The sequence below is a fragment of the Boleophthalmus pectinirostris genome, unplaced genomic scaffold, assembly GCF_026225935.1.
Source record: "Boleophthalmus pectinirostris isolate CB_2022bp ecotype Guang Dong unplaced genomic scaffold, ASM2622593v1 HiC_scaffold_6, whole genome shotgun sequence".
Classification (NCBI taxonomy): domain Eukaryota; kingdom Metazoa; phylum Chordata; class Actinopteri; order Gobiiformes; family Gobiidae; genus Boleophthalmus; species Boleophthalmus pectinirostris.
In genome coordinates this window covers 27,540,724-27,555,182 of record NW_026571447.1, presented here as the reverse complement: position 1 = coordinate 27,555,182, position 14,459 = coordinate 27,540,724, and the positions used below count along the sequence as shown (strand labels likewise).

General features: G+C 35.4%; 2 protein-coding genes across 2 annotated transcripts; one reads left to right on the top strand and one right to left on the bottom strand.

The window, feature by feature from the left end:
• Window positions 1-31: 31 nt before the first annotated feature.
• On the bottom strand, window positions 32-9,274 carry LOC110163137 (acyl-coenzyme A thioesterase THEM4-like). The gene is made up of 9 exons (XM_055163893.1): window positions 8,978-9,274; window positions 8,801-8,855; window positions 8,039-8,156; window positions 6,587-6,608; window positions 3,532-3,721; window positions 2,693-2,855; window positions 1,433-1,543; window positions 879-1,003; window positions 32-312 (listed from the first exon to the last, which is right to left on the bottom strand). The coding sequence occupies exons 1-9, from the start codon at window positions 9,272-9,274 to the stop codon at window positions 269-271; spliced, it is 1,125 nt and encodes a 374-aa protein (XP_055019868.1). The 3' UTR covers window positions 32-268.
• A 345-nt stretch (window positions 9,275-9,619) lies between these two features.
• Window positions 9,620-14,458, top strand: zgc:174935 (uncharacterized protein LOC796019 homolog). Its single transcript, XM_055163301.1, has 5 exons — window positions 9,620-9,744; window positions 9,946-10,124; window positions 10,561-10,615; window positions 11,481-11,595; window positions 12,707-14,458. The coding sequence occupies exons 1-5, from the start codon at window positions 9,717-9,719 to the stop codon at window positions 12,939-12,941; spliced, it is 612 nt and encodes a 203-aa protein (XP_055019276.1). The 5' UTR covers window positions 9,620-9,716; the 3' UTR covers window positions 12,942-14,458.
• The last annotated feature ends 1 nt before the right edge of the window (window position 14,459 follows it).

The window sequence follows — 14,459 nt, the reverse complement described above, 5'->3', positions numbered from 1 at the left end:
CAAACATAACAGTAATAAATAAAATGATTAATACATCATGAGAACTGTTTTATTTCTTACACATTATTAATTTACCAGTGATTCTTTTAAAATAAATGGGAATGGAATAAATATTTAAATAAAATTTAACTTAAAAACTATTCAAGCTTACATTTTCCAGAGGTAGCCACAAGTGTCTAGTTAGTCACAAACTTCTGTAACAGTTTAGTGATAATGCAGATTAAAGTAAAATGCAGACACACAGCTGATATAATGATCGAGCACAAGGTTACATTCCCATCAGGTGGCTCACGTTGATAGCCACAAAGAGAGCTGAAAAACAGAGATGACATTAAGAAAACAGGACAGGTCTCTGCACAGCACACTTAAAAGCACACTATGTCACTTTTCTGGTGCAGGGGTTAACAATCTGCTCGTCTCCATGAGATATTGTTTTATCTGGGATGTTTCACAGTATGGCATTAAACTTAGCAAGCATGATCACAGTAAGAATAAATGTGTTTCAATGTGTGAGCAATAAAAAAACTTTAACTGAATAAATACAAGCTAGATTCCATAAAACTGGAACATTTCAGACAATGTAATAACATCGCCTTAGCAACAAGCAAATGGCAGACTCCCCACCAGAAAAAGTTAAGACCATCTTTAACTGTACATAGATTTTTTTTTTTATCTGTGTAAATTAAAATGCAAACTTCAGTATAAACAGAATTATTTAGGTTATGTGTAAAACTTCTCTGTCTGTGTGTAGCTTGGCATCACTGGTATGTTCATGCACCAGTGTATTTGCTCTTTATACCAGGAGCACATAACATATATTTAGTCAGCGATAATGAAAGACCTGCAGCCAGCGCTGGTGCAGTGTGCATTAGTTTTACCTGTTGCCTCTGTGTGCAGTTTAGAGCCGTCAGAACTGGTCACTTTACAGATTACAGATACTTTTCTGCCTTCCATCTTGTCAAATGTCGACTCTAGTAACACTGTGCTTCCTAATGGGATTGCACTGAAAATTAAATTAGGAAAATTAAAAGCGAGTCTGAAATAATAAACAATGTGAAGATATAATATATAACATATTTTGAAATACAACGTTGCCTATAAACATTTTACATGATGCTTAAGTTTACATTCTGTACATTGGTTCAATTATCCAAACAGAGAGCAAATAAACTCCTCACTTGGGTTTCCAGATGTTACCACAAAAATAATAGAAAAAGATGGATTATATCATTTTGTGTATCCTGGCTTCAGTATAAAAGGGTCATCCTAGATTCAGTTCTGAACCAGCAGGAGCACAGCAGTTACCTGATGTGGTTTATTTTTGACTATTTCCAATTGCATTTATGGCAAAAGAAAATGTAGAAACATAATTAATGAGCATTATTACCGTTAAAACTAAACAAAGTTTGAAACAATATTGAAGAAGATTTACCTTCGATAGTTGATGTTGAGGTTTGCAGTCACCACGAGTCCAGCTAGAAACGTGGCATGTGTCCCTGTTACTGTGTCAATCATAGTGGCTATTGCCCCTCCATGAACATGACTGTATAAAAGAGAAATTACATTATTAAGGTGGAATACTATACAAAAGATTAGGGCAGGGTGACATAACACATATTTGACATCATAAAATATCATACTGTAATTTCACCTTGTAACAATTTGTTAAAGCAATTGTACTTATTCTATTTAATATTTTAATTACACTTCAGTCACATTTGTTTCCTATTTGGTCATATTGGCTAGTCTGCCTTTTTTTTTTTTTTTGATAAATGCCAATTTCTTGGTTTGATTTTCTATCTTTCTGTCTAATAGAATGTAATCTTAGTTCAAGCTAAAATAATAGTTTCTTTACTTTGTGCTTTTGCATGTTCTGACATCAGCCTGTGCAAGTTTGAGAGAATATCTAAATATGCAGGGTTTGTGTGTTAAACCTGTGTGAATTAAACAAAACACAAATCTAGGCATGTTTTTGATGAGGAATCAACATAATATAGATCAGAAAATAGCATAATATGGGCTGTTTAATTAATATCTGGGTATTGATACTTTTGGCAGCCTTATTTGTGATACACTGTTACTCCACTGCTGTTGTTCTTGTACTTAACTCAAGCAAAACTGGAATGTCCTGATTGTGGGACAAATAATTGTTTTGTTATCTTATCTTTAAAGCAGCTCTATGTTCAACCACCCACTCCTACAAGTGCTCAGTCCCAGCAATAGATTTAACCAACCACACCAAAGTGTGAGCCCTCTAGTAGAAGGAGATGAGTTTATTTAAAGCCAATTGCAATAAAACTTCCACTATTACACATCACTCCCATTCGGTCTTGTAAGAAACTTATGAACAAAAACATCTTTAGTAGTACTTTATAACTACACTATTTGCAGTTTTACAGTCTACTACTATTTAAGGGTTTAAGGTTAGGAGGTAGGGTATTAATTAAATATTTAAAGGTTTACTGAACTGAAAATGTAGAAACACAAGATTTGTTTCATTGTGGGAATAATAAAGATTATCTTAATTTAAAAGCATGCATGTGTCCTTACTGTGAAATGGCATAAAATGTATTTATTCCATGGAGAATGTTCCAAAGTAGAGAATTTTATTGTAAGGTTAATGTAAAGGGTTACCACATTTTTGCCCATTCAATGTTCCATATATTTTGTTAAAACTTGTCAGTGGTCTTACCCCGGTGGTCCCTCCAGTAGATGTCCAGCTTGCAATAAGCAAACACATTTCTTCTCCTCCTTGTTAACAAAAATAACATATTCAAAAGCTGCCCCTGCTTGGTAAATATTTCTGGTGAAAAGTCTGGCCTTCGACTGTATCATCTTACTCAGGTACACTCCACCTAAAAGACACAACAAAGCAAAAGCAAAGAGAAGTCATAGAGCCAAAATTTACACTGGGATTATGTTTGTTAACAGCAGCATCAATAACGTATAAACTTCAAAAGGCTCATATGGCCTATTCAACTTGTTGGGTTTTCTTAGGTAGCACCATGTAACTTATCTGGTGAAGATTCTACCACCCACAAGTTTGTCTCTATAGAGACAAGCTTGTGGTAGAATTGTGAGACATTCCAGCTTTGCCTGGAATGTCTCACAGTATAGCATTAAACTGATCTGTGCCCCTTAAAATCAGACCAGTGCATTACATTTATCACGAGGAGACATTACACTGCATGGTTCAATTAAAGGTGCATTGTGTAACTTTGTGATAGAGTATCCACCACCTCCTTTTCTTCATGAAACTGTTATTGCTTTGTTTAGAATGTCCCACAGTATGGCATTAAACATGAGTGAATAAATGCAATGTAGATGAGTTTAATGCCATACTGTGAAACCTTTCAGGCAAAGCAATAATATCTCCATGAAAGCAAGCTTGTAGTAAACTCCGTACTGTAAAACTTACACAGTGCACCTTTAAAAGAAAACTTTATGAGTAAATTTGTATAGTTAACTAGTTACAAGGTAGTTTAAATGACATGTATTGTATTTCACACTGAATAGTTTAGTATTTCTTACCTGTAGCATATTTGAGAGAGCGGTTATAGCTGGGCAGTCTGATCCAAGGCCCCTTTTGGTTATGAATGTCTTCTGTTTCTAAATCACACATGCTGTTGTAATGATCGTAGAGTTCCATCATTTTTGGACCCCATGATGAGTTCGGTAGACTGAAGTCCCTCGGTCGTGGAGAGAAAATGCCTGGCAATGTCTGTCAGAAAAAAATATTAAAAGCTATCATTACAGATTGTTTTCTCCGAGCAGGGTTTAATTTGAATGGGGACAAATGATAATATATTTTAAGGATTCAGTTGAGTACAAAAAAATCATATTACATTATACAAAATCCTAGGGGTGCGCAAAAATATAGATATCGTATCGCTTAATGTGATGATACAGTACTGATAGCGTGGGCTGTTGTTTTGATATATTGCCAAGAGTATTTTTTGGTATATTTTTACTCAATTATGTTGTTACAGCACTACAGTTTTGTTGCTTATTCAGAGGAAGGAAACTCTTTAATGCAACACATTTGACATTTTCACTTTGTTTTGTTTTGTTTTGATGATTTAAATGGGTGTGTTTCATATTCACTTTGCACAAGAAGTGGTTTAACAAAGACTTTTAGTATCATAGCCATGATTTAGCCATTATTTTTATTGAACCATATTCAATCGATTTGAAATATATCGTACTGAATCGAAAGTGCACTGTATCGAGATATGTATCGTACTGTGGCCTCTGTATCGAGGTATTCCACAGTATTATCTAAACTAAGGTTGGGTATCATAAAAAGTTGCCAATATGATACATACCTCAATACATGGACCACGATATGATACATATCTCGATACACAGAGTTTTCGATTCGATACAATATGTTTCAAATCGAGTTGATACGATTCACTAAAAAAATCAAGGCTAAATCATGGCTGTGATACTAAAAGTGTTAAATATCTCCTTGTATAAAGTTCATTTGAAACACAAACATTTTAATCCTAAAAACAGTGAAAATGTGTTGCATAAACGAGTTTCCTTCCACTAAACAAGCAGCAAAACTGTAGCGCTGTAGCAAAGATAATTTAGTAAAATATACCAAAAAATACTCTTGCCGATATATCGACAGAGCAGCCCACGATATCGATACTGTATCAGGACATTAAACGATACGATATATAGATTTTTGATTTTGATATTTTTGCTCACCCCTAATTTAAACTGTATTAATTTTTATGATATGTCTAAATTATAAGAAAACACTAATTGTAAAAAGAAGTGTCAAAAGCGTCTATTTTAATTTAGACAGACATACAGGTTTTTCAACAAGTGAGGACAGAGAGAGGAATCTGGAAGTCAAAGCATTCACCGGAGGATGCTTGTCATAGTAAACCATTGAAACCGAAACATTAATGACTAAGACACGGGTATAATTCAGTACTTACCACTGTGGTGTGTAGTAGTTTAGCTCCGTTATGCTCCGTGAAAAGTGAAGGACGTGTCGTCAAGATGCGGAGTCTATGGAAGCCCTTGAACACTTGCCCCAAAATTACCCTCGCCATAACCTCTCACCTACTTCAGCACAACAAACCCAATTTCACGTGTTTTCTCTCATCTGTGCGGGATTTTTCTAGAGAACAGCGCTTGTAAAATGCAGAAATTACTGAAAAGCCGGAGCAGAAGGATGCGTAAAACCGGGGATGTTTTTTTTCCATACGCTGTTCACATGTAACGCTTCTTCTCCGGTTCAGAGGCGCAGAGTAAAGGACGCAAGCGGTGCACATTGCCGCTCACTGGCAGAGTATGATATTACACCCTTTGCCACTCGGGTAAAACAGCATTTACTATACCTGTTTAAAATAACCTGGAAGTGTATAGTATTTGAATTTAAAATGCTCTTTGTATAGGGTGACCAGATTTTCAAAATACAAAACTGGGACAGGTTTGGGTTGGTTGGTATTAATGCAATTATGAAACGAGTGTGTACTTAAGGAAAACTGTTATGCACTTAGCTCTATCCTGAGACAGTATAGTCACGTTTTCTTTGTGTTTTTGTTATTTTTAAGCAGCTTTTCTGAATTTTACCTAAACAAAATGACAACTTATGCCTCTTTTTACTGTTGGCAGATATCAAATTGGTCAAAAATAGGGACACCGGGAAATTTTTTTTGTAAAAAACTGTGACAAATTAATGGTTTTGGATAAATCTGCTGGAAGAGGGGACACAGGATCAAAACTGGGACTGTCCCGGGTAAATAGAGATGTCTGGTCACCCTATATTTTTACTAAAGTTTACATTGTTAATTGTGTGACTATAGGAATATTTTGGACATCCTTATTAAGACAAAAAATATTATCCAATTTCAATAATACTGCTGGGTTTAAAATTATGCTACATTTAATACAGATGATGGCAGATCATTCAAATGCAATATAGGAAAATCTAAGGATTAACTAGCTAAAAAGGATTAGACCAAGTCCTATTAATGGTTGCACGTTTGTAGATGTCAGAAAATGTTATGTTTTTTGTTTTTTTGTGTTGTTGTTATTAATATCCAAGTTAAAAAAAATGACAATTTTCAGCAATTAGTAGAAAATTTCCATTCTGCTATTATAATCCATCCACACCATAAATTCCTACACATTGATAATAGTCCAGTTTTAATGTAATACAATGGCTTATTTGTGGGTTTATTTTACTTTTAACTATAATATAAAAGTCGTAGGATATTTTTCTGATTAACAAATTATTTATGACATAAAACATAGTCTACTTCTCCAATGGTTTATTCATTCACAAAACATTACTCTTTTCTATAGCGATCATTACAATTTATACAGTTTTACAGAACCCTAAAATCTTACAACCTTCTAGTCAGATGTACTACAAATAATTTCATATTATTAAATCCAACTCTATTCCCCACTAGAGGGCGCAGAAGACACATACAAAAGATTCATTTACACAACATTTTGGTGAAACTGCAGTGCCATTCAGAGGATGTTCTTTGTGGCTCAAGATGAGATGTGATGAAATGTAGTTTCACTGGTCTGACCAAACACTTGGCACTTATTATGCATCCCCCAAACCACAGAGCTTTCTGCAAATGTAATATGAGAAAACAGTAACAGTTAGAAAACAGTCAGTTAGCAATTTAAAGTATGCATTGTGTTAATGTTTTTTTTTTTATTATTCCTTTGTTTGGTGGGGTGTGGTAAATTTTTATCATAGTTTCATATCAGTTGAGGGGCAGTTTGTGGAAAAAGTTGAGAAGAAAAATACCTCTGCCTATGTTAAAACACAGAAAATTCCATCTAATATTCAGGGACAATTCACACACAAGGAAGACTTTTACGCCTTCTTTTAACAATAAAGATGTTTATTTGTCATTTATTTGTAACTATTGTGTAATTGAGATGATTTTGGCACTTGTTAACTTTATGGGTAAAAGTTATGGAATTGTCTCTATGTAGACTTTATGTCATGTAGAAGTAAAATTTTAAACTCCACCTAAATAAATAAGTAGACAAAACTAGGAGAGATTATTTTTTAATTAAAATAGGATAACTATCTTTTAGTGAAACGGGTAGTCTAACCTGTTATGTGTATACTATTTTAAAAGATAAACTGGGCGTGAATGTGTGTACAGTGCAGCCACTCCAAAGCACATATTGTACACACCTAAAAAGTAAAACTCAGGTTCAGGTTGAAGCTAGGTGGCATAGTGAGGACTCCTGTGGTTAGAATCCTGTACATTAGCGTGACAGCAGTTTGTACATTTTTAATAATAGACATAAGAATAGAAGCAAGGGCAACAATGGATCAGTTAGAGTTATTGTTATATAATCAGAGAATTTATGGTCCAAATCCAACCAGTGCATACTATTGTTGTGTCCTTGGGAAAGACATTTTACATTATATTCATCATTATTATTATTCAGATTAAAATATTTATTTATACAACTTTACCTTTACTGTACCACTGGTCTATTACATAAAATAGAGCATCTTTGTGCACATCACATGTAAAAGATTATTAGTTGTTTTAGATAACAGATATCAGCATTTTAGTTTTTTTCTTTTTTTGGTAATCATCTTTATCCAAGCAAAAACAAGACATGTTCAATCTAATCACTTCTATCAGTGGAAAAGACATTTCACATATGTTCATTCAGTATTTGCTCAAGCATTATATTTTACTGGGATTAAATATAAGTCACTAAACAAGCTGTCACTGTTTTAATGTGGAAGGTGCCTAGAATGTTTGCTTATCACATTTGAATATGTTTTCATGTGAGGCATTCACAGACAGTCTAGAAACACTCTAGTTGTAACTTTAATACAGTGACACAGACCTACACTATAAATCCATAGAAAACAAGTGACTTTATCACTGCTGAATACTGATAATATTTCTTATAAATGTGAAGGACTACAAATGAGTGTTGCAGTGCATAATCAAACTGCAAAGAAAGTAGATATGATAATATGTTTAATTTGAAATCCAATGTAAATAGGTCAGATTCTTACCGGGCCTCTGCAATAGTCGTATCCACTGAGGCACACATGGTTTTATCTCGGTCCAGGATCTGTTGTTTCAGCTCCTCAATGGTCTTCTGAGCGCTCCCCTTGGCCTCATTGTGCTGCACTGCAGAGTCAGACAAAGACACAAATTGAAAAATATTAAATATGCAATTCAGAGACATATCAGACAGAAGTGGAAAAAGTATAGAAGTACAGATTTTCATAATTCATGTGTTGTAAGCTTTTAAGTAAGGTGCACTGACATATTGCATGACTGTATGTCATGGAATATTTACTGTCTGACATTTGCTGTTCTACATGTTGAGGTTTTTGCTTTTGCTGGAATCTTTCACAGCACTTGCATCATATAATTATAGGTGTTTTATGACTTAATTAAATATCTCAAACACCATCTATGATGAAGATACAGCCAAATAAAAGCTTTTAAAATTTGCCTTTTCTTAGTTCAAGAAAAAAATAACTTTATACAGTTTAGTACATTGACTGTCATATTTTTCACACCAAACACAACCAAAGAAAAGATTTGGCTTTCCAAGTAGCATCAGATCTGAATCAACTATATGTATCATTTTCACTGTAGTTTTAAACAAGAAATTATCCAAAGAAGGACAAAAAGTGGATAAAATAAACTCTAAATCAGGCAAAAACACAAGAGCAGTCCAAGTATTACCCAACAGAACTTGGTGCACATACCACAGTTTGAGAAACACTGGCATAATAGAAAAATTACAGCCAAATTCCGCTTACCTGTCAGTTTATTCAAGTTCTCTGTGACTTCACCCTTTGTTTTTTCAGCTTCACCCTATAGAAACAACAGAATTAAAGAATAAATCATTGTTACCAGGCTGACTTTGATAGTCTGTAGCCTTTACAGTAAAAAGAAAGAAACTGAAAGCATTTTGATTAACTGGGCCAGTGGTTCACCTTTTCCTTGTTGCACGTGTTGATATTTTCCTCCCAAGCAGTTTTCTCTTTTTGGAGGGTTTCCTTTTTCGTCTTCAGGTTCTGCGTCTCTGTGATCATTGACATCATTTGTGGTCTGACTCCCAGCATAGTCTTTTTCATCTCGGAGACTGTATTTTCATATCTTGAGATTTGCATAGTTTTCTCTTCTGTCGAACTCTTCAGACGTTTAAGGATAAACTCCTGACGCACGGCTTGGGAAATCATTACGGCCATCACAGCCGCACACGCCACGCACAAGAAAATTAACAGCTTCATTGTGCTACCATGTAATCCGCGAAATACAGAAACTGGTCACCTTAAAATCATATCCTCTCGCTTGTCTACCACTATGCACCTGTTGCTCCTCACCTGTCTCTACGTAACTTGTTAAACTTGCTCATCAGGAAAGGCTCGACTGACTCTGCGTCCGTCTTACCTGTTTCCACGATAACTTTAATCGCCACTAAGCGACCGTCTAAAGAGAGCTTAACCTCACGCAGCTGGTTGGGTGGAATCTTAATTTTTTACCACTGTCAAATAGCCTATGAAAGTATCCTTCCTGTTTTGGCAGCCGACTAAATTTTTATTTATTTATTGTTTTTGCTCAGCCAAACTATACAGGTGTCACGATCCAATTACGCGTTCAGGTTCCGGATAGGGGCGTGCGTTTGGGGGAAGGAAAATCGTGATTGGCTGTCTTGGATACACAGCCCTAATTATGCGAGGTGCCCAGTCCAGACAGACAGGTAAAGGAAGAGCGTCTTAAATTCGAATGTTTTTAATTTAACTTTTGGGTTTTCCATAGGAAGACGATCACTCTTGTACCAAACATGAAGGCACAAATTCTGTTACCAGTTTCTATTGCGATTTCCGTGGCTTCGTTTGCGCTTATGAAAAATTCGTATACCAGAGATAGTTTCACATGAAAAAAAGGATTTCGATTCTAGACGTGAAGTTGCGGGTGTCAGAGGGCATGGTGGCGGAGTACGAGAAGGAGAAACAAAGCACCGAGAGCCGAATGCAGATGGAGAAGACTGCGCAAGAGCAGCTCCAAAAGGAACTGACTGAACTGTCCACGGCCTCGAACACGAAGAAAACAGAGCTAGATGCGTGTATGGGGCAGAAGGTGAGTTTATGTTTATTGTGGCACAAATGTAAAACAACACCACTATATGCAAAAACAAAATGTTATCTCAAGCCACTAGTTAACCATTGTGCCATCAGTGATGGTGGACAGCACACATGCTCGTGATCTTGGATAGGCCTATAGGCGTATTATTGCTTGATTTGCTTGAAATGCTCTTTGGTATTTGTCTGAGATCCAGAATATACACTTCTCCAATACTTTACGAAGATGTGAGTCTGGTCATTGGTGACCCAATTTTCAAATGTGCGTGATTGACAGGTGACTCTGATATAAATCAAGGGTCATGTCAGTGCATTTCCTTACCTCAAACCAATTTTATATAGAAAAGACCCTGCAACTCTGAGCTTTGAAGTCATAAATTTAGGCCTGAATAAATAATCAATCTTTATTTTTTTTTTTTTTTTTACACTGACAGAAAACAGTGACAGATGAAATTGCTTCAGCGCAAGAGCAATTAAAAACATTCCAAGGTAAGTTGTTAAACCTCTATCTATCTATCACATTATTCTTTCACAATATTAGAACCTTAACCGTTGCCATAGTAATTTACAGATCCAAATTACATTTTCTTTTCTTTAGAATTGGAAGTACTCAAAATGTCAGCTTATAGTTAACAAAAGATGGCAGTATTTCAAATGATTTGAGGGGTTATTTTTAGCACATTCATGAACATACAGCCTGGCTGTAGGTTCTGGTTAAATTTACTAACAAAATCTCTTAAAATCTGTGTGAAATACTTTTACACATTTTTGAACGGACACTTTAATGCCTTTAATTATTATTATTATTATTATTATTATTATTTTATATTTTTTTACTTTAGCAGCAAAATTGAGTACTTCATCCGCCACTTGCAAATACTGTCCTGTTTAGTGAACAGCATTTGATTAGAGACGTAACAATAACCAAAATATCACAATATTGTACTGTCAAAAGTCTCTCAGTACTACGGTGGGCTGTCACAATATATCAAATTACAAGTCTCTTTAATGAACTTAAATTCATTGTCATAGTACAGCAATAGCTAAAAACAGATGGAACTACATAGACCATGATTCTTTGCTCTGTTTCAGTGCAGACTTTATGAAGAAATAACTATAATTAAGCACTTTTACATTTTAGCGCTTTGGATTATGACAGAAATAAAATCTTGTCAATGCATTTTAAAAAGTAAAAGTAGCATATTCACAATTTGGTGCGCCTCCACAAAATATCGCCATAAATATCGTGAATATATTGTACTGAGAGATTCAGATGTCGTTACATCCTTACAAATGGTGCTTGCATGTAAAAAATGTCTACATCAGGTGTACTAAAATGCGTCTCACTTGACAGATCAGAGCGCGAAGGAGAAGACGGCCTGGGAAGCAGAGATTGCAGCTCTTAAAGAGAACCTCAATACACAAAGTCCCATTTGTAACTACCTTAAACCAGGATCCTCAGTGCAAGGGTACGTGTTTACTTAATCTTTACAATATAATTACTCACCATTAATATTCCCTGTGGTGGTGTGATGCTAAGAGAAGGCACTGCTCTGTCTGAAGCTTTGTCTGAAGCTCTTTTGCTCAAGTAAGGCTTTAATCTGATCTTTGTTTTAACATAATCTGACCATAAAGAACTGACTTCGTGGTGTGAGAGGATTTGTGGTGTGGTTGTGGTTTTTCAGTCAGTTACTCTCATCTTTTTTGTTGAACTTAAACATCTAAACTAGGGCCCGACCGATATGGTTTTTATTGTGGCCGATATGATACCGATTAAATGGGAGTCAGAGCTGCCGATAGCCGATATAATCGCTGGTATATTTAGTGATGTAAAAATTCACTGTTAATCTTGAATTGTAAAAAAAAACAAAAACTGAGGTTTGGCTCTAGTGGATTTTAAATTGGGACCCATCACTACTAGCTAGTAAAGAAAGTAAACTACCGCTATTAGCCTTTAGCTGTAAATGTGTGCGTGCCAATATAATTAATTATATGTGGAAATGTCATCATTCACACTTCTATTCATAGCTCATTTACGTATCAATGCAGGTCCAGTAACAAATATACGGCCAATGTAGTCAAAGAGAAAACAGCCTGTTTATGTGCGGGAGCTACAGCAGCTAATCGCTAACCAATGAGAAAGAACCAAAACTAGCTTCAAAATCAACACATTTCCAACACTCACCGCTTGAAATTGGATTAAATGAGCATAATGTACAGAGTCTAAGCAACATGCTCACATGAAATATTGGCCATATCGGCAAGATTTAGGCCGATCGCCGATATGTTTTCAGGTGCCAACTGATATATAAGTCAGGCCCTAATCTAAACAGGACCATAACTGCTCATATTGAACACAGGCTCATGAACATGTGTTGTTATAAATCCATTTTGTATTTTTTCAAGAGTTTTCAGGCAATCTTAAACTTTTTTTTTGTTTGTGTTTGGTAATGTGTGTGTTGTCTCCATGGTAACTGCTAAACATTCCTCCATAGCTGTACATGTGGAACACTCCCAGTGTGAATTCACAGCAAAAGATCAATTCATGTTTAATAACTTTCTGTGTCTGCACTTGTGCAGTTGTCCGGAGAAGAAAGAAGAGCCAAAACCAAATGCAGAGCAACCAAAGCCCGAGCCCCCCAAAGCTGAAGAAGCTAAACCAGATGCCCCGAAACCAGATGCTCCAAAACCAGAGGAACCTAAAGCAGATGCCCCAAAACCAGAGGAACCTAAAGCAGATGCCCCAAAACCAGAGGAGCCTAAACAAGAAGCACAAAATCCAGAAGCCGTCAAACCAGAAGCTCCTAAACAATAAAACCTTATGTTTCCTCATCATAAACAGACCTGGATTTGTGTTTTGTTTCATTCACACATTTTTAACACACAAATCCATCATATGCTTAGTTCTTCCCCTTTACTCCATACACTTTCACATACTGAGAATAATTTGGATGATTTTAGCCCATGACATCACAACGTGGAGCAGAGCATTTACAGATTTGTAGATGTTGACTAATAATAAAGGATTACTCAAATGTGTGTGAAATAAAACAAAACACAACTCCAGGTATGTTTTTGAGAAGGTAACAACATTATAACACGACCTAAAGCTCACAAGAATCCATTTTGTGTATTGTAGGACCTTTGAAAGGAAATAGCTCTTTGTACAACAGCGCCAAGATGCACACTCAAAATCAGAGCATTATGAGAACTTTTGAGTGAAAATGACTTGATGATTTTATGGTGAACCTATTTCTTTCTGATTACTACAAAAAACATTCCCTGCTAGTGCAAAGAAAGGTAAACACAATAGTTATTAAACCTGAAAAAGTAATGTTCTTTCTATGATTTATTAAAGATAAGAGGATATAATCATTATCGTGACAGGACAATTAACAACCCGAATTCTGATTAACATGCTGTTGGTCATTATCCAGCCATAATTCTTTAAAAAATATTTATTTTTGTGAGACTGGGCCATAAACTCAGTAAGATTTATTAGTTGGGAGCTGTTGTGTCTCATAGGTTGTTGGTATTCTTGAAATTGAATGGTTTCATTTCAGATTGAGAGCGGGGGTCTATGTAACTCTAAAAAATGTAATTTACTATTTTGGAAGAAATTAAGACATATAACTTAAACTTAGTCAGACATGGAGTATAAAAGCCAAAGGTTACAGCAACTAAAAATGCTCTTACCTCAAAATATTACTCGAGTAGTGGAATTAAGCATGATATAGTAAAATTATAGTTAAAGGTACAATTCTAAAAGTTACTGAAGTAAATGTAAATTGCTACCACCCACATTTGAATATGCTGCAATTCAGAAACATGGAAGTTTGGTTTTATATAACCCAAAATGTTGGTTTATGTATGCAGTTTACTATGTCGTTGTTATAATGTTGTTTAATATGTTTAAAAAAGGAAAAAAAAAAGATCTCTTCATTCAGTCCTGGCTGGGATGTGACATTTAAAATATATATCCAGTAAGTTTTATGTTAGAAAAGTACTGGCAAGTTTGTCAACACCCCTTGCATCCTGAGGGGTAGTTTCAAAGATCGTTGCTTTGTCTATGTGGTGTTTTGCCATGGGGTAGTAATCTGTACTTTGTGTTTTAAAGGCATATTAATGTTCAGTCAGTCTGTCACGGAAAAGGTGCTACATCTCCCTTACATAAAAAGCACATTCAGAACAGGAGACAAAACGATGTCTATGTACAGGGCGAGCATGTTAAGCAAACACTAACCTGTATCCTGTTGTGAAGTCAATTATTAAAGAGGTGAAGAGAAACAGCCAAAGTTATTATTAGTTTATATAGCGTAGTGATATGTGTTGT

Bases quoted from the DNA above. Each gene is read 5' to 3' on its own strand.
- LOC110163137 (XM_055163893.1), bottom strand. From the start codon at position 9,274: ATGAAGCTGTTAATTTTCTTGTGCGTGGCGTGTGCGGCTGTGATGGCC. The intron at 3,722-6,586 runs GCATAATAAGTG...TTTTTCTGACAG, and splicing joins AGCTCTGTGGTTTGGGGGAT to ACATTGCCAGGCATTTTCTC. The intron at 1,544-2,692 runs GTAAGACCACTG...TCTTTTATACAG, and splicing joins CTACTGGAGGGACCACCGGG to TCATGTTCATGGAGGGGCAA.
- zgc:174935 (XM_055163301.1), top strand. From the start codon at position 9,717: ATGCGAGGTGCCCAGTCCAGACAGACAG. The intron at 10,616-11,480 runs GTAAGTTGTTAA...CTCACTTGACAG, and splicing joins GCAATTAAAAACATTCCAAG to ATCAGAGCGCGAAGGAGAAG. The intron at 11,596-12,706 runs GTACGTGTTTAC...GCACTTGTGCAG, and splicing joins CCAGGATCCTCAGTGCAAGG to TTGTCCGGAGAAGAAAGAAG.